Below are 19393 nucleotides of genomic sequence, written 5' to 3'. Positions count from 1 at the left end.
CATAGTCAAAGTGGAAGTTCTCTCCTCCCTTCAGAGAAAGGTACCTCCTTCTTTGATGACCTCTTCATCCCTCTGGGATCTCACTCGCAGAGATCTTTCATTTAGATGTTTGTTTGTTGTTGTTGTTTTTTTTGTTTTTTGTTTTGTTTTGTTTTGTTTGTTTTTTTTTTTGCCAGAGTGTCTTGGCTTTCCATGCCTAAAATACTCTCATGGGCTTTTCAGCAGGATCCGAATGCCTTAAGGGCTGATTCTGAGGCCAGAGTGCTGTTTAGGACATCTGCCATTCTATGAGTCTGCTGTGTATTCCACTTCCCATGTTGGATCATTCTCTCCCTTTTTTATTCTATCAGTTAGTATTTTCAGACACTAGTCTTGTTTATGTGATCCCTTTGACTCTTAGTCCTATCATTATGATCAATTGTGAACAGAAATTGGTCGCTTGGACTGGTGAGATGGCATTGATACATGCCACCTTGATGGGCACAATCCTACTTAAAACATTTCAGTCGTCGTTTTGTGTTCTTAGGACAAAATTCAAACTTCTTATCGTGATCTGTAAAGGCCATATAATGTGACTGCTGTCTGTCTCTCCAGCCTCATCTTGTTAGCACTCAGACTTTATCCCTTAAGCCGCAGTGACCTGCTTTCTCCTTCTCCAATACTCATGTGTGAAGCCCCCTTCCCATCCTGGATGTCTCTACCGGCTGTTCCTTTACCTGGGATGTTCTTCCTGGTTCTTATATATAGCAAGCACATTTGCATGCTTCAGGGCTCTTACTGCCTCAGAGCACTCCCCTCACCCCCACTTGTCATTGCCTTGTTTCTTTATTAGTTTACACGTTCATTTTCTTTCTTCCCTTCTCAAATGTGAGCTCTGAGAGTTTACATTATCATCTGAATTATTTTGTCTGTCTCCACAGTCTAGCACAGTGCCTGGATGTAAGGACAGAAGAGGATCATTATTCCTGTTGCAGGGTGGGGGGGAGGGGGTTGGGCATTGCTGATAGGGTTGAGAAGACTTCATGGATAAGGGATTTTTTTGAGCCGCATCTTGAAAGACAGGTAGGAATTTGCCACATGAAGATGATAGATCAGTTTTCAGTGGAGGAAGCCATGTGCTGTGTGCAGAGACTTGGAGGTTAGTGAGAGCTTGTTGCAGTTAAACATAACTAGAATGCAGAATGTGAGTGTGGATTTGGGAGAGGATTTAAAAAAACAAATGCATATTGTGGTTTCAGGAAGGGTATGGGAAATCATCTGGTTTTCTTTTTTATTTTATTTTTTTGTGTATTCAGAATTACAATTTTACAAAGATTATTCTGGCAGGAGGCTTGGGATTTGAAGATTTTTTTTCAAGAGTAGAGGACTGAAATTGCTGCGTACAGCTTCTTTTACTTGGTCATCTTCAATTCACTGGGCCTTGGGTTAAGAAACTCACATTGTGTCCTGTTGGAGAGTTTTTTTTTTTTTTTTTTTTTTTTTTTTAAGATTTATTTATTTCTTTGAAAGTCAGAGTTACACAGAGAGAGAAGGAGAGAGAGAGAGACGTCTTCCATCTGCTGGTTCACTCCCCAAATGGCTGCAACAGCCAGAGCTGAGCCAATCTGAAGCCAGGATCCAGGAGCTTCTTCCGGGTCTCCCACGTGGGTTCAAGGGCCAAAGGACTTGGGCCATCTTCTACTGCTTTTCCAGGCTGTACCAGAGAGCTGGGTCGGAAGTGGAGCAGCCAGGACTTGAACCAGCGTCCATATGGGATGCCAGGACTGCAGGCAGAGGCTTTATCCACTAGGCCACAGTACCAGCCCTGAGAGAGGTTGTTTTGATACAGTAGTTCCTTAACTTCTTTTGTTAGAAGAAACTAACTCTGTAACTCTTTTGTTACAGAGTTTGTTTAATTAATTTTAAACAAAAGAGTTACAGAGGACCCCAAAGAGCCTGTGTTTTGTGACTTACATGTTTTTGATATTTGTCACAGTATGGATCAAAGTTGACAAAAATGTAAATATTCATTACTTCATTTAAAAATAAATATAAACTCAATACATATTAGCATAGGTAAAACATTTCTATGAAAAATTTATTTTTAAGACAAAAATAATCAGAAGAATGGTATTGTTATTTATATTGGAACATCCATTGCTGTATGGTTTAATGGAGGACAGCTGGATTCTCTTCAGTTGTGTCTGCATTCAGTCTATTGTAGTATGTTGTTATAATTGAAATATATTAATAAAATCATATAGCTATGCAGTTAGAAAAGGGATGAGTATTCCAAAAGTCTTTTTCATGTTATTGTGGCTGATACTACAGCAGTGTTAGTTTCCTAAGGATTGGTTGAATGGAGAGTGGATACTTATATTGTAGCCCCCTGACACTGCTGGCCGTGTTTTAAATGGCTAGAATTCTGCTGTTAAATTGAAATCCTTTGATCTCCTGTACACTGTGAGTGGATCTTTTGCCCCTGCATAATTTTGTAACCTCATAAATTTGCTATTTTGGGAAATAACCTGTTATTTGGGAAATAATCTATTATCAGCATAACCTAAGTTATGCAGATCTTTCAAATGTTGACACATTTAATTATCCAGTACAAAAATCTCACTTTCACTAATATTACTTGCAGTCTCATCCATTAAAGGTTGAGAAGATATTAAACTGTTGATGGTAGATTCATGTTTTCCAAAATCCCAACTTTTTGCCCAAAAGCTCAATTTTTGTTGGTGGTTAAAAATGCCATCAGTTGTCTTCCTTGACTTAACGTGCTCTCTTTATTTTTGAGAAAACTTCTGCCAGTTAGCCAAGTTAAATAACCGTGGGGATGTCGCCTGTTCTTTCAAGTGAAATTGGTGTTCCATGACATAAAGCAGCTTGCTGAACTCTGCTCGGTCGCTCAAGTGCCTTTGCTCCAGACAGCAGTCAAACCATTTTACAGCAAAAGTGCTTTATGTGTACTTACTAGTTTTTTGCACTAAATATTAAAAGACATGTACCAAGGGTTAAGGTTTAATAAAATTGCTCGTTTAAATGGCTTCATCAAAGACATTTTTAAGTAAAAGTAGGTTTTCATTTTTTTTTCTGGGTGCATGGTAGTTAATACAGGGACCATCAGTACAGTTTGATGCTACTATCTTGATTTGAAGTGACGTGCCAACAATTTTATTGACTCTCGTTGCATTGTCAGTGCAAATGTCCATACAATAGATAAGGCAGATAATTTGTTAGTTATTATTGTGAGTTTTGACCTCATGAACCTCCTCAAGAGGTCTACTACATACCACATTTTGAAAATCAATATTTGGATATAATGCAGTGTGAAATCATAACCCTGCTGCTGGCAAAGGTTGTTGGTACAACTTAAGCAAACAGTTTGACATAATGCTCCTGTAGAAGATATGTACACTCTTGACTCAGCAAGTCTGCTGCATACTAACATGTCACTAAACTTTCATGAGAAGGTATACAAAAGCTTATTCATATTAGCATCAAGCTAGAAACAATTCACGTGTCTACTAGTACCACAATAGATAAATTGTACTAAAATTCTACAGTAGTAAATGTGAATAAGCAACAAAACACACAACTATATGAATAAGCACACAGCTATAATTTTGAATGAAGTCAGACATAAAAGAATAAATGCCATATGATTGCATTTATTTAAAATCTCAAATAGTTTTGATGGCTAGGATAACATTTACTTTTGGGGAAGAAAAAGGAATTATTTTGGGGAAGGATTATAGAGACATGAGATAATGCTATTCTGTCTTCTGATGTGGATAGTAGATACACAAGCATTCACTCTGATAAATCATTGAGCTGTTACCTTTTCTGTATTTTTCTGTTTCTGTGTTAATCGCAATGGAAATGTTCGAGGGAAAAAACGAGGCCGGCGCCGTGGCTCAATAGGCTAACCCTCCACCTTGCGGCGCCGGCACACCGGGTTCTAGTCCCGGTTGGGGCGCCGGATTCTGTCCCGGTTGCCCCTCTTCCAGGCCAGCTCTCTGCTATGGCCAGGGAGTGCAGTGGAGGATGGCCCAAGTGCTTGGGCCCTGCACCCCATGGGAGACCAGGAAAAGCACCTGGATCCTGGCTCCTGCCATCGGATCAGCGCGGTGCGCCGGCTGCAGCGGCGGCCATTGGAGGGTGAACCAACGGCAAAGGAAGACCTTTCTCTCTCTGTCTCTCTCTCTCACTGTCCACTCTGCCTGTCAAAAATAAAAAAAAAATAAAATAAAATAAAAATAAAATAAAAAAAATGAACAGGCATTTGGTGGTATTTCAACAAATACTTTTAGTTGGAACATACTGTGTTTCATAAGTAAGTTTTTTTAAAAAAATTTATTTATTTATTTGAAAACCAGAGTTACAGAGAGGCAGAGGCAGAGAGAGAGATGTCTTCCATCTGCTAATTCACTGGTTCACTCCCCAAATGGCCGCAATGGCAGGAACTGGGCCTATCCGAAGCAGAAGCCTGGAGCTTCTTCCGGGTCTCCCACATGGGTGCAAGTTCCCAAGACTCGGGAGATCTTCTGCTGCTTTCCTAGGCACATTAGCAGGGAGCTGGATCAGAAGTGGAGCAGCCAGGACTCAAACTGGCACCCATATGGCAGCTTTACCCACTACGCCACAGTGCCAGCCCCTTCATAAATAACTTATTATCAATTTTTAAAATACTTGGGGCTGGCTATGTAGTGTAGCAGGTTAAAGCTGCCACTTTACACACCAGCACCATCCCATATGGGTGCTGATTCATTTTCCAGCTGGTTCCACTTCCTTTCCAGCTCCCTGCTAATGTACCTGGGAAAGAAGTGACATATTCCAAGTACTTGGGACCGTGCACCCAGGTGGGAAATCCAGATGGAATTCATGCTCCTGACTTTGGTGTGGTCCAGCCCTGGCCTTTGTAGCATTTGGAGAAAGAACCAGCAGGTGAAGAATCTCTCTTTCTGCCTCTCCTTCTCTGTGTAATGCTGCATTTCAAATAAATAAGTCGATCTTTTAAAAATGCCTTAAAAATTGTCACTCCTGCATTAAAAACTTTCATGAAAGTTGTGACATGGCTAGAAATCAGTTTTTCTCTGTTTATTCAAATAAGAATATATGCCTTATCGTTAGTGTAGCATGCTTCAAAATACCTATGTAAGAAATGTTTTATCTGATGTGATCATTAAATCAGGCTTTGTCTCTTGATGGTGTTTAATTTCTGGTTTTACCCTATAATTTTGAAACCTCTAGGCACATTTACATACTGTCTAACAAATAAATAACTAAATTCAATTTCTGAGTATCATCTTTGTAATGAGGAAGCCAGAGTAAAGATCAAGTTGTGAGGCAGGCTTGGGCCCCTGCCACCCAAGTGGAAGACCGGGATGAAGCTCCTGGCTCTTGGCTTCAACCTGGCCCAGCTATGGCTATTGCAGCCATCTGGTGGGTGAACCAGCCTCTCTCTGTAACGCTGTCTTTCAAATAAACAAAATCTTAAAAAAAAAAAAAAACAACTCAGCATTTGCATGTATCTGCTGCCATATATGCAACGCTGCCCCCGCTTCCCTCCGTGCCCCATGCCCTGGGCTCTGCGCTCTCAGGCCAACACCTCAGCTCCAGCAGCTGCTCCAAACCACGCCCTGGCCTGTGGCTTTGCAGGACCTGTGGTTGTAGCACACTGAGCACTGAAGGAGACAAAGCTTTTGTGGATTTCCTTACTGACAGGATTAAGGAGGAGCAGAAAATCCAGAAGCATAAATCCCTTTCCAAGATGTGGGGAAGCTGTGAGCTGGAAGTAAATGGGACAGAAACTAAACTCATGGGGAATGTGGCCAGGGAAAAGGTTACTGTCACTTTCAACATCAGCAGTAGCAGTGCACCAACCTTTGATGGTGAGGAGGAGCCCTCGTGAGGCCAGAAGGCTGAAAAAGAGGAGCCTGAATTGATAGCTTCGAATTTCATGGTTGAAGTTACAAAGAGTGATGGCAAGATGGCCCTCAGACTGGGCTGTTAACTGTCCGGAGGATGAGGTTAGACAAGAGGAGGCTGGGAGTGACGTTTTCTCTGTCAGGAAAGTTAGCTTTCATTTCAGGCTGTTGGTGAGTCTGTGAGTGGAAGGACACAGTCTGAGTGAAAGGTCACCAGTTACACGCTCAACACAGATTCTCTGGTCTAAGCCTTCTCGGACCACCTGATGGACTTCCTGGCAGACCACGTGGTAGACAACACTTCTGCAGATTAATTGGTGGAGCTCAGTGCCACGCTGAAGCACCAGGAACACATTACTTTGTTTGAGGACTTCAAAAATTCTATCCCAGCCAGTAGAGTAGGGACACTGAAACCTCACTTGGATGACAGGCTGTGGCCAGTGAACAGATCCTGCTCTGACACCAGCACACCCATGCATTGAGACAGTTACCATCTTAGTATTATGGAAAATAACAAATTTGAATTATTACTGTTGTACTCTCATTTATCTTTTTTTCTGTGCAAATTTGTTACTTTTAGATTTTTATACAACATATAATGATGGACAATAAATTAGTTTTATGTCCTCACCCCCAAAAAAGTTAGTCATTAAAAAAAAAAAGCCCAAAGAAATAAACAGTTATGTTACCAAAAAAATCAAGTTGATCTTTTCGACTCTATGGGCTACATATTCTCATCTGAGGAGTTCTTCATCTCCATATTGGATACATTTGCTAAGATTGATGGAAATGAAACTTGTCAAATGAAGGGTATAGCTTACTGATCTTTGAGGCCCATATGTTGACTTTTTAAAAAACAGATTTTTAATTTTTAAGCTAGTTACAAATTTCATTTCATGACAAAATTGAGTAGAAGGTACAAAGATTTCCTTATACCTTCTACCCCTGTACATGCACAGCCTCACCCATTATCAACATCCCCTACCAGGGTGATATGTTTGTTAGAATTGAGAGGTCTTTATAGACTCACCATTATCACTCAGAGGTTGTAATTTACATTGGAATTCAGTCTTTTTTTTTTTTTTTTTTTAGATTTATTTATTTATTTATTTTGAAAGGCAGTGTTACAGAGAGGCAGAGAGAGAGAGGTCTTCCGTTTGCTGGCTCACTCCCCAGATGGCCACAACAGTCGGGGCTGTGCTGATCCAAAGCCAGGAGCCAGGAGTTTGTTCCAGGTTTCCCACATGGGTGCAGGGGCCCAAGGACTTGGGCCATCTTCTACTGCTATCCCAGGCCATAGAAGAGATCTGGATCAGAAGAGGAGTAGCCAGGACTAGAACCAACACCCATGTGGGATGCCGGCACTGCAGGCAAAGGCTTTTCCCTGCTACGCCACAGACTCTTGGTCTTAAACATTCCATGTGTCTGAACAGGTGACATGTGTCCCCATTATGATGTTGTACAGAACAGTTCCACTGCCCTAAAAATCTGTGTGGAATGGCCCAGTAGGTACAACACCCATGTCCCATTGATGTACCTGGGTTTGATTCATAACTCCACTTCCTGACTCCAGCATCCTGCCAGTGCAGACCTTGGGGGGAAATGATGATGCCTTAAGGATTTGGATTCTGCCACCCATCTGGAAGATTTGGATTGTGTTCCCAATGCACTAGCTTTGGGCTCCGCCCAGACTTAGCCATTGTGGACACCTGGGGAGTAAACCAGTTTATAAACTTTTAATTTTTTAAACACTTTTTACTTTTGTAGAACCATTTGGCTTAAAACACACATTGTACAGCTGTATAAAATATTTTCTTGCTTTGTATCCTTATTAATTTTTTTCTACTTTTTTTTTTAAAATGTTCTTGAGGAAGTGTCTTTTTTTTTCTTTGTAAAGCTTTATTTATTTATTGAAAGTCTGAGTTACACAGAGAGATGAGAGGCAGAGAGGGAGAAATCTTTCATCCACTGGTTCACTCCCCAATTGGCCACAACGGCCGGAGCTGCACTGATTAGAAGCCAGGAGCCAGGAGCTTCTTCCGGGTCTCCCACGCGGGTGCAGGGGCCCAAGGACTTGGGCCATCTTGTACTGCTTTCCCAGGCCATAGCAGAGAGCTGGATTGGAAGGAAGTATCATTCTTTTCAAAAATGTGTCCATGGTTATTTTGCTTTGTTTTGTGTATCATAGAATTACTTGTAAACAGATACAGCTCTATGGACATTCTTTCTGTTAATGAAAACCTTTTTGCGTTGGGGTCTATATTTTCAAATTTCCAAAGGAGCTCATTGAGGTCTGCAAAAGCTGCTGTTGAACCTTTCCCTGTGAAGCTTCCTCGGGGCTCTTCTTTTTGCTCTGCTGCAGCTTGTTTTCTCTTGCCTCTTCAGCTACACATTCACTAGATGATAACTTTTTAAAGGCTGATGGGACCGAAACATCATTATAAGGCACATTACTGTAGCTGAAAGCAGTCAGTTGCCTTTTCAGATGGGCTTCTTTTACTGAGGAATATCCTTTTAAAGTGCTTCCAAATCTTTTCATGGCTTGGTAGCTCATTTCTTTTTAGTCCATTGTCTGTACTGAGGTTTATCCTACCAAAGAACATTTTAGTTACTTCCAAGTATGGACAATTACAAATAACCATCCTATAATACAGATCCACATGGAGGTTTTATGTGGATACAAGTTTTTAGTTCCTTTGAGTCAATACTAAGGAGCTCAACTGATGATCAATGTGATAAGAGTGTTTGTCAGAAACCACTAAATTGTATTGCAAAGTCTTCCATTTTGCATTCCCATCAACAATAGGTGAGTGTTCTGTGTGTTTCACATGATCACCAGCATTTGATGTTGTCAGTGTTCTGGAGTTTGGCCAGAAACACTAGCTAAACACTAAAGGGTGTATTTAGTGGTATTGACTGGCTTTTCATGTGGATGGCAGGGACACTGCCTGTGTGTCATTTTTCTGTAGATTACATGGTTCATCCATCCCTGCCCTCTGCCACTGCAATAAGCAACAGTTGGTATTTTCAAGAATCTGTGAACCAGAATTTCTTGGAATGTTGGTACATCTAAAGGAGTAAGAAACTTGGGGGAAGTTGTGTAAGTTCCTTTGGGTCGGTGACAGACCAACTGACAGCTTCCTCCAGGTATATTCGTAAGTTCCCCAAGATCTGAAGATCAAAACCTCACTTTAAGTACCTTTTATTTCAATGTTAACTTATAAAATTAAAAATTATTTGGGTTTGGGGCCGGCACTGTGGCACAGCAGGTTAATGCCCTGGCCTGAAGTGCCAGCATCCCACATGGGCGCCAGTTTGAGACCCAGCTGCTCCACTTCCGATCCAACTCTCTGCTGTGGCCTGGGAAAGCAGTAGAAGATGGCCCAGGTCCTTGGGCCCCTGCACCCACGTGGGAGATCTAGAGAAAGCTCCTGGCTCCTGGCTCCTGGCTTTGGATCGAAGCAGCTCCGGCCATTGCAGCCATCTGGGGAGTGAACCAGCAGATGGAAGACCTCCCTCCCTCTTCTCTCTCTCTCTCTCTCTCTCTCTTTCTCTCTTTCTCTCTTTCTCTCTCTGCCTCTCCTCTCTCTGTGTAACTGTGACTTTCAAATAAATAAATTAAAAAAAAAATTATTGGGCTTCCTCAAGAACCTTGTTTCTCTTATTACTGTATCCTGCATTTGGCATAGTATCTGGCACATGGTCATCCATGAAAACATTTATTCGATTGAAAAATGAATTGAGAGGCCACTGTTGTGGTGTAGCAGGTAAAGCTGCTGCCTACAATGCCAGCATCCCATGTAGGTGCCAGTTTCAGCCCCAGCTGCTCCACTTCTGATCCAGCTCCCTGCTAAAGGCTTAGGAAAAGAAGCAGCTGGTGGTCCAAGTGCTTGGGCCCCTGACATCCACCCACATAGGAGACTTAGACAAAGCTCTTATTTCCTGGCTTTGGCCTGGTCCAGTCCTGGCCATTGCAGCCATATGGGGAAATGGAAGATCTCCCCCTTTCTGTGTAACCATTTCAAATAAGTAAATAAATAAATCGTTTTTTAAAAAAATTAATTGTAGTGGGACCTGGAAATATGGGAGATGCCAATTGTTGAGATGAGACACAAGTTTATCAGTAGAAAGAGCATGGAAAAAATCTCCATGTTAATGCTGTGTAGTGCTGTGATCAAAAATGGTTGAATAATCAGATATTGAAACAGTGTAGGGGCCAGCGCCTCGGCTCAACAGGCTAATCCTCCGCCTTGCGGCGCCAGCACTCCGGGTTCTAGTCCCGGTGGGGGCGCCGGATTCTGTCCCGGTTGCCCCTCTTCCAGGCCAGCTCTCTGCTGTGGCCAGGGAGTGCAGTGGAGGATGGCCCAAGTGCTTGGGCCCTGCACCCGTATGGGAGACCAGGAGAAGCACCTGGCTCCTGCTTTCGGATCAGTGTGGTGTGCCGGCAGCAGCGCGCCAGCCGCGGCGGCCATTGGAGGGTGAACCAACGGCAAAGGAAGACCTTTCTCTCTGTCTCTCACTGTCCACTCTGCCTGTCAAAAAAAAGAAAAAAAAAAAAAAAGTGTGGGGCTGCATTGTGGCACAGTGGGTAAGCTGCCACTTTCAGTGCTGACATCTAGTGTCTGCGTGCTGATTTCTATATCCCCAATCTAGCCCCTTGCTAATGCACCTGAGAAGGCAGCAGATGACAGTACGAGTGCTTGAGGCCCTTCCACCCATGTGGGACACCAGGGTTGATTCCTGGCTCCTGCCTTCAGCCTGGCCCAGCCCCAGCTGTTGTGGACATTTGAGGAGTGAACCAGCAAAGGAAGATCTGTCTCTCCTCTCCTTTTTTGTCTGCCTTTCAAAAAAAAGATACAGAGAGAGAGAGAGAGAGAGAGAGAGAGAGAGAGGGCCTCTAAATTAAAATACTGTGATAGTGGTATACTGGTAAGCCAGTAGAGTAGAATTGGGAACCCAGAAATAGACCGAGGTACATTTTAAAACCTGTAATGGTGGTGGTCTTATATCACAAGACAAAGCTGGCCTATTATTAAGTAGCGCTAGGTCAATATAATAGATGTATGAATCTATCAACTAATAAATTGCAAAGACTTTTTTATTTACATTGTAGACCTTGACATTGTTTTAACTTACAGCAATAATAATATATTGTGTATCTTGTTCTTTTCTGTTGGGGTCTTAAGCCTGAGGCTAGCCCCTGACCAGCAGGGGCAGTACAAGCACTCCCCAACAAGGCGAACAGGAAAGGTAAGGTCGACGGGTCAAGCACACAGCATGCACCCGTGAGTTCTGTTGAAGCAGGAACTACTTTATTGAGGAAGTGTACAGGCTTATTAAGCTTACAAAAGACATGCGTAGTAGGGGAGCCAATCAGCGAAAAGGTCATGCAGGCATGGGTGGATCATGCACAGGGGCATCTTAAGCAAAGTATAGGGATCACACACTGTCCACGTGTCCGGAACCAAAGCGGACCTATCCCTGCCGGTGGTCAGATCTTACATAGCTTAACCGCAGCAGCCGCAAACATGCCCCTCGAACATCCGCCAGGTGCCATATTGTAATGGAGGGTTTAGGCAATGCCCAACACTTTTCTACTTTTTTCCATTTAACTCTTGTTTTGAAATTCTGTGGATATTGTAAGTAAATGTAATGTTTTTAATTCCTACAAAGTATTCAGTGGCATGTGTCTATTGCACTTTATTCTTTCCATTAATTGCTTGTCAATTTTAGATGTTGTGGATTTATTATTCTTAATCTGTCATTCATCTATTAATTTTACTTGCATATTACTTTATTAAATAAGGAACAGGCATTTGGTGAAGCAGTTAAGATGCTGTGTGGGATGCCCAAATCCCATATCAGAAGGCCTGGGCTTGAGTCCTGGTTTCATTCCCAACTCTGGCTTCCTGGTAATGCACACTCAGCAGGTGGTAGTGCAAGTACTTTGGTCCCTGACACCCATGTGGAAAACCCACATTAAGTTCCTGGCTCCTGACCTCAGCCTGACTCAGTCCTTACTGTGGGCATTTGAGGAGTAAACCAGTGGATTGGAGATCTCTCTGTCTGTCTGCTTTTCAAATAAATAAATAACATTTTTAAAATAGAATTTTAATGTTCTGAAATTTGCCATCTTTTCATCTTAGGATCTTATTTTAAAAAAATCCTCACCACTGGCAAAAATCCCAAAGTTGGGTAATTAATTCATTCTCTTTATTCTTTCTTCACCATAAATAGAAGTATTCAAAATTGCAGTTCATGGCCAGCACTGTGGTGTAATAGGTTAGGCCTCTGCCTGCTGTGCCAGCATCCCATATGGGCAACTGTTCGTGTCCCAGCTGCTCTTCTGATCCAGCTCTCTGCTAATGACCTGGAAAGGCAGTGAAGGATAGCCCAAGTGCTTGGGCCCCTGCACCCATGTGAGAGACCTGGAAGAAGCTCCTGGCTCTGGTTTCCAATCGGCCCAGTCCCATCTGTTGTGGTCATTTGGGGAATGAACCAGCAGATGGAAGACCTCTCTCTCTCTCTGTTTCTCCCTCTCTGTCTGTAACTCTGCCTCTCAAATAAATAAATAAATCTTTAAAAAAAATTATGATTCTAGGTCTTAAGTTTGCAATTCTAGGTTAATAGGTTTTCAACCCATCAGATTTAATGATTATTTTTATATATGCTTCTCAAGACTTGAAATGAATTCATATAAAATTAACCATTTTAAAGGGTACATTTCAGTGGCATTTAGTACATTTTCAGTGTTTGACAACTACCACCTGAGAAATTCCAAAAATGTTTTATTATCCCATGTGCGCTTAAAAACAGCGTGCATTCTGCTGTTGTTGGGTGGAGTTGGTCTTTTCCTTGATTCACGATTCACTGGTTGTTATAAACCATTTTCAGAGTTCCCACAATTTCTGTTCTATTTTTCAATGGTGGAACGGTCTTTTGGAGCTACCTACTCCACTGTTTTTGATGACATCACTTTCAGTAATTTTTTAAAAGATGATTTTATTTATTTGAAAGGCAGAATTATAGAGGAGAGACAGAGATCTTATATCCATTGGTGCACTCACCAGATGGCTACAGTGGCTGCGACTGGGCCATGTGGAAGCCAGGAGCCAGGAGCTTCTTCTGTGTCTCTCATGTGGGTAGCAGGGTTCCAGGCATTTGGGCCAACTTATGTTGCCTTTTCCTAGGCCATGAGTAGGGAGCTGGATTGGGAGTGGAGCAACCAAGACATAAAACCACCCATATGGGATGCCAGGATTACAGGTGATAGCTTAACCTGCTATACTACAAACCAACCCCAAGTAATTTTTAAAGTAAATATTTTATAATGCCCTTTTAGTATTATGAGATAAAATTTTTAGGTATTAATGTACACAGAACTTTGTAAAAAGTCTATAATGCTTTCATGGTAATATAAAGGAAAAATAAAAGGAATTAATTTGTAATAGTGATATGAATTTTTTAAGTTTTTTTTTTTTTTTTTTTTTTTTTTTTTTTTAATTTGAAAGGCAGAGTGACAGAGAAAGAGAAAGAGATCTTCCATCTTCTGGTTCACTCCCCCAAATGGCTGCATCATTCGGAGCTGGGCCAGGCCAAAGCCAGGAACCTGAAACTCCATTCGGGGATCCCACATGGGTGGTAGAGTCCAAGTATTTAGTCCATTTTTTGTAGCCTTCCTAGATATATTAGGAAGGGACTGGATCAGAAATAGAGCAGTCAGGGCTCACACTGGGGCTCCTATATGGGATCTGGTATTGTAGGCAGTGGCTTAACCCGCTGTGCTATAACGCTGGCCCAGTGAATTTCTATATATACATGTTCAACATATAGAATTGGAGGTCATGACAACGTAGTAATATGTTTATGCTCATTTAAATAAGTTGAATTTGTGAGCTGTAAAATCAGAATCCATTTTGTATAAGTGCCAATAAGTGCAAGATTCATTTCTAGTCATACAAACCAGATTTTTTTTTTTTTATGTGTACAAGGAATTAGAGAAATCACATTGCCTGGCATTGAGAAAACATCAATACAACTTGTAGACTAAAGAAGTGAAGGAAATAAGAAAGCATGGGGCTTTTATAAATTTACTGGGCATTATTTGGAAAGTAATTCTCAATCACGAATTAGTGAAGAGAAGCTAGTAATGTGATACATCAGATTAAGGTGCTGCTTGCAACACCAATATCCCATATCTGAGCACCATTTAAAGTCTCAGCTGCTGTTTCCCATCTGGCTTCCTTCCTGGGAACACAGCAGAAAATGGCCCCAGTGGTCTCCATGCGGGAGACCTGAAAGGAGTTCCTTGCTCCTGGATTTGGCCTAGCCCAGCCCTGGCCATTATGACTGTTTGGGGAGTGAACCAGAGGATGAAGATCTCTTTCTCTCTTACTCCCCCTCTCTTTCTGTAACTGTGCCTTTCAAATAACTAAAATTAACAAAAAAAAAAAATTGAAAGAATAGCCAGTTAAAAAAGTAAATGAGAATTTTCAGTTGCTGATTTTCACAAAACATTTCTTATTTGTACACACACACACACACCCACATAGACTCCCCATATGCAGTATTTTTAGAACAACTTTTTAGAACAACCAGTGAAATTACATACCATTATTTCATTTGTTTCTATAATGTTTGATACAATCTCTGTTAAAAGAAGTCTTACATCCTTTTTTACTTTTCTTTAATTGATTTTATTGTTTTTGTACTACCTATACCATTACACTGAAGCATTCTAAAGTAGTGCACAATTTGAAATGTGAGTAGATCATTTAGTTTCCTTCTAAAAAAAAAAAGGATATCCATAACTTGGTTTGGAAACTTTATTAATTATACTATTGAAGTCATATTTGGCTTCTAAATAGTTGTTTAGTTCAACAAGTGTTGGCTAGTTCGTTTCTTACCTGTTTCAAATGGAATAATCACATCTATATTGTAAGTTCATAAAAGTTGAATTGCTCATTGTATTTATTTTAAGATTTTTTTGAAAGATTTATCTTTTTTTTTTTTTTTTTTTTTTTGACAGGCAGAGTGGACAGTGAGAGAGAGAAACAGAAAGAAAGGTCTTCCTTTTGCTGTTGGTTCACCCTCCAATGGCCGCCGCGGCCGGCACATCGCACTGATCCAAAGCCAGGAACCAGGTGCTTCTCCTGGTCTCCCATGGGGTGCAGGGCCCAAGCACTTGGGCCATCCTCCACTGCACTCCCTGGCCACAGCAGAGAGCTGGCCTGGAAGAGGGACAACCGGGACAGAATCCAGCACCCCGACCAGGACTAGAACCAGGTGTGCCAGAGCCGCAAGGTGGAGGATTAGCCTAGTGAGCCGCGGCGCTGGCCGTAAAGATTTATCTTCTCCACTTGAAAGGCAGAGTTACAGAGAGGCAGAGGCAGAGGCAGAAGGGAGAGAGAGGGCTTCCATCCGCTGGCTCACTCCCCAGATGGCCACAACAGCCAGAGCTGCAACGGCCCAAAGCCAGGAGCCAGGAGACTCCTCTGGAGTCTCCCATGTGGGTGCAGAGGCCCAAGGACTTGAGCCATCCTCCACTGCTTTCCCACATTAGAGAACTGGATTGGAAATGGGGCAGACGGGACGTGAACTGGCGCCCATATGGGATGCCAGCACTGCAGACCAGGGCCTTACCCCGCTGCGCCACTGTGCTGGCCCCCAAAATTTTTAATTTACTTGAAAGGCAGAGTTAGAGGAAGAGACAGAGAGATCTTCCATCCCTTGGTTTACTCCCCAAATGGCCAAAATTGCCAGGGTGGGGCTGGGCTGAAACCAGTAATCTGGAGCTTCTTCCAAGTCCTCATGTCAGGGAGCAGGGGTCCAAGCACTTGGGCCAGCTTCCACTGCTTCCCCAGGCTCATTAGCATGATACTGGATCAGAAGTGGAGCAGCTGGGTCTTGAACTGGCATGCAGATGGGATACCAGCATCACTGGCGTAGGCTTAACCTGCTACGCCACAATGGCCCCTCATTGTATCTTTTAAAGGCAGTTTTGCTCATCAGAACTCTCAATTTTAGTGGAAATCAAATCCAGTCGTCCCTCTGTATCTGTGTGGGATTGGTTCTAAGGCCCCTGAGAATACCAAAAGCTGTGAGTGCTCATATAAAATGGCATGATATTTACATATAACCTATGTACATCCTCCTAGATTCTTTAAATCATCACTAGATTATTTGTAATGGGTAACGCAGTATGAATGCTATGTAAACAGGTGTTTTCTGTATTGATTAGGGAATAGTGACAAGAAAAAACAGTGTACACATTTTAGTTTTTTGTATTTTACTCTCAGTTTTTTTAAGAGTTATTTATTTGAAAGACACAGCAAGAGAGAGAGAGAAAGAGCTCAATCTTGTATCTGCTGTTCACTCCCCAAATGGCCACAACGGCTGGGGCTGGGCCAGGCTAAAGCCAGGAGTCAGGAGCTTCTTCCAGATCTCCCATGTGGGTACAGAGGCCTCAGTGTTTGGGCCATCCTCTGCTGCTTTCCCAGGCACATCCAGGGAGCCGGATCAGAAGTGGAGCAGCTGGGTTTCCAACCAGCACCCACATGGGATGCCAGCACCTTAGGCAGCGGCTTTACCCGCTATGCCGCAACACTGCCCCTCTGGCTGTTTTCTATCCATGGTGGTTTGAATCCATGGATGCAGAACCCATGGATATAGATGACCAATCGAAATTTATTTAAAAGTTTATGTTATAAAGTCTATATTGCCGGCGCCGCGGCTCACTAGGCTAATCCTCCGCCTTGCGGCGCCGGCACCCCGGGTTCTAGTCCTGGTCAGGGTGCTGGATTCTGTCCCGGTTGCCCCTCTTCCAGGCCAGCTCTCTGCTGTGGCCAGGGAGTGCAGTGGAGGATAGCCCAAGTGCTTGGGCCCTGCACCCCATGGGAGACCAGGATAAGTACCTGGCTCCTGCCATCGGATCAGCGTGGTGCGCCGGCCTTGGTGGCCATTGGAGGGTGAACCAATGGCAAAGGAAGACCTTTCTTTCTGTTTCTCTCTCTCACTGTCCACTTTGCCTGTCAAAAAAAAAAAAAAAAAGTCTATATTAAAGGCTTTATTGTTAATGATTTAGTAATAGGACAACACATACTCCAGAATCTGTTCCCTTGAGAAAATTAAGTCTCAGTCAGTCATGGGTCAAAATGTAAGAACTTAAGTAATTCTACTCTTTATAAAATTATAACTCAGAATCTCTTGCCTTAATCAAAATCACTTTTTAGGGGTAGGCCTTTGGCCTAGCAGTTAAGACACTGGTTGCAATGCCCATATCCAATTACTTAGGTTTGATTTGATACCCACTGCTGTCTCCTAATTCCAGCTTTCTATCAGTGCAAATCCTTTGAGGCAGCAGTTGATAGCTCAAGACTTTGGCTTCCTTCCACCCAGGTGATAGATCTGAATTGAGATTCCAGCTCCTGGCTCTGACCCTGGCCCTTACAGGCATTTGAGGAGTAAATCGGTAAATGGGAGCTCTGTTTCTGCCACTTGAATTTAAAATCAGTCAGTCAGTCAGTCACCTCTTAGGGAGAATTGTGTTTTGTGACAAAAGTAGTCTGTCCTCTGATTGTTGTATGGTTTCAAAATATGGGGCAACTTTTTTGCTGGTAGCGCTTTGTAAGCAAATGTTTTCTCTTTGGACAGGTTCTTAGAACTGTGATTCATGGGAATCACTGTCCTCACATAGGCTTGATTGCATTGTGATTTTTAGTGAGTATGCAGAGCAAAGAACATATGAAACAGCTTTTTTTTGTGTCTTGTGTTTTTTATTTGTAGGCTTCAAGCAAAATAAAGGCACCTGAGGGGAATTTCTTCGATGTTCCTACTTTCTTAACTGTTTCTGGACAACTTCATCTAGAAGTGATGTCAGGGTACTGAATTCTCTTTTCTCTTTTGCTTTTACTGATTTTGGTTTGGATAAAAGTTAAATAGTATTTCCCTTCTAAACACTAAATGTAAAAACTGAAATTAGTTTTTGTTACCATCTAAAGAACAGGCATCAGCTCTCTAGACATATGAAGATGTTCATACTCCAAATCTTCTGTTCACAGTTAAACAATTAATACTAATAGTTTTATTATTAGGGTAGAAACTTGATCCAATTATGGCATCTAAAGTGGAGCCTTGGAAAAAATTAGATTGGTTTAGGCTGCGAGGGTCATGTCCCAGGATCCAGTTGTGATGGCTTTATTAAAAGAGATGTATGGACATGGAGGAAGAATGTGAGAACAGTACTGGTTTCTGGTGTGATGATTGTCCCTTCACCATCCTCAAGCCTCACGAGATGCCTGAACCAACAGACTATCTGATCTTGAACTGTGAACCTCCAAAGTGTAAGACAAAATCAGTGTGCTTCCTTCCTTAGAATATCTTTGTGGGTGTTTTAAAGTGACCCGAACAGTCTATCATTAGTTCACTGAAATTCACCAGAAGTATATTTGGATTGGTAGTTTAAAAATATCCACGTTTCTTACTTTGAAAAAGCAACATTAATCTGGACTTTTGTTCTTAACACTTTAAATGTAAAGTTATGGTTTTTTTCCTTTTACTTGTTGCTCCAATCTCAACTATTTGATGAAAACTTAAATGTAATTAATCATGTGTATGGAAATAAAGGTGGTTCATAGTTCATACCTGAAATAATTATTAACCCATGTCGTTGGAAAAGGAGAGGTGCCTGAACAGGTGGAAGAAAACATTTTTTCCATAATTGATTTAAATAAAATTCATTGAGACCCATTTAAAATCCATGCACAACAAATTAGCAGGTCTTGTAAGTCAAGCCAGATGAGTGAGTAGTCACTGTTACTACCTTGGGTCCAACTTCTTTTTCCTTCAAATGGGAGTGCACAAGAAGATCCATAAAGTCCAGTCTAAATCTTACGTTCTGTGATTCTGTGGGTAATTTCTTAATGCTCAGTCAACGTGTAATGAATTTCTCTTATAGATCTTTGTTTTCTCATATAGAGATAGGGACTTAAAAAAATCTCTTCAGAAAAGAACGCAAGAAAACAGAAGGGAATCTTTATGTGTTTCCCATTGTTTTTAAAATGCTCAGTTGGGAAACTTGGGAAATGGAAAAGAATAGTTCCCATGTTTATTTTGTGCCTGCTTTGCTGCCAGGATGAAAGTCGGGAATGAAGATGATATTGAAAGTAATATGTATTTAGATTCTTTTCTAGTTTATTTTTGACACAGAAAAATGTTATTTGATAGTTCCAAATAGTTGCTAATATTATTAGAATATTTTCCAGAAGAACTGTCCTCCTAGCAACTCTGTCAGGATATACAATTTGTAGAGCTGGGAGAAGAAAGGCCATGTCGGGCAAGCTATGGAGAAGTCCTCAATGCTTATCAAAGTGTAATGTGAGAAAATGTAAAATGTGACTCAGAAAAGCATATCTCAAAGATTTTGTTCAGTTTATTAGTTATTAAGGGAACAAGTGAGGTGGTAAGAATGTTTATGTCAGAGA

General features: G+C 41.8%; 1 protein-coding gene and 1 pseudogene across 8 annotated transcripts in view; both read left to right on the top strand.

The window, feature by feature from the left end:
- NARS2 (asparaginyl-tRNA synthetase 2, mitochondrial) overlaps positions 1 to 19393 on the top strand; it is a 149118-nt gene that overhangs the window by 48706 nt on the left and 81019 nt on the right. For 6 of the 8 annotated variants that reach the window (XM_070075945.1, XM_002708668.5, XM_017344379.3 and 3 more), the window contains one exon: positions 17697 to 17791. The exons of the other annotated variants lie outside the window; for them this stretch is intronic. In XM_070075945.1, coding sequence (XP_069932046.1) covers positions 17697 to 17791 — 95 coding nt within the window. The remainder of the gene's footprint in view (positions 1 to 17696; positions 17792 to 19393) is intronic. 8 annotated transcript variants of the gene reach the window in all.
- LOC103350489 (complement component 1 Q subcomponent-binding protein, mitochondrial pseudogene) lies at positions 5489 to 6975 on the top strand (annotated as a pseudogene).

Source organism: Oryctolagus cuniculus, chromosome 1 (assembly GCF_964237555.1).
Source record: "Oryctolagus cuniculus chromosome 1, mOryCun1.1, whole genome shotgun sequence".
NCBI lineage: Eukaryota > Metazoa > Chordata > Mammalia > Lagomorpha > Leporidae > Oryctolagus > Oryctolagus cuniculus.
The sequence above is the reverse complement of the archived record's forward strand: the minus strand, read 5'-3'. Positions and strand labels throughout refer to the sequence as shown.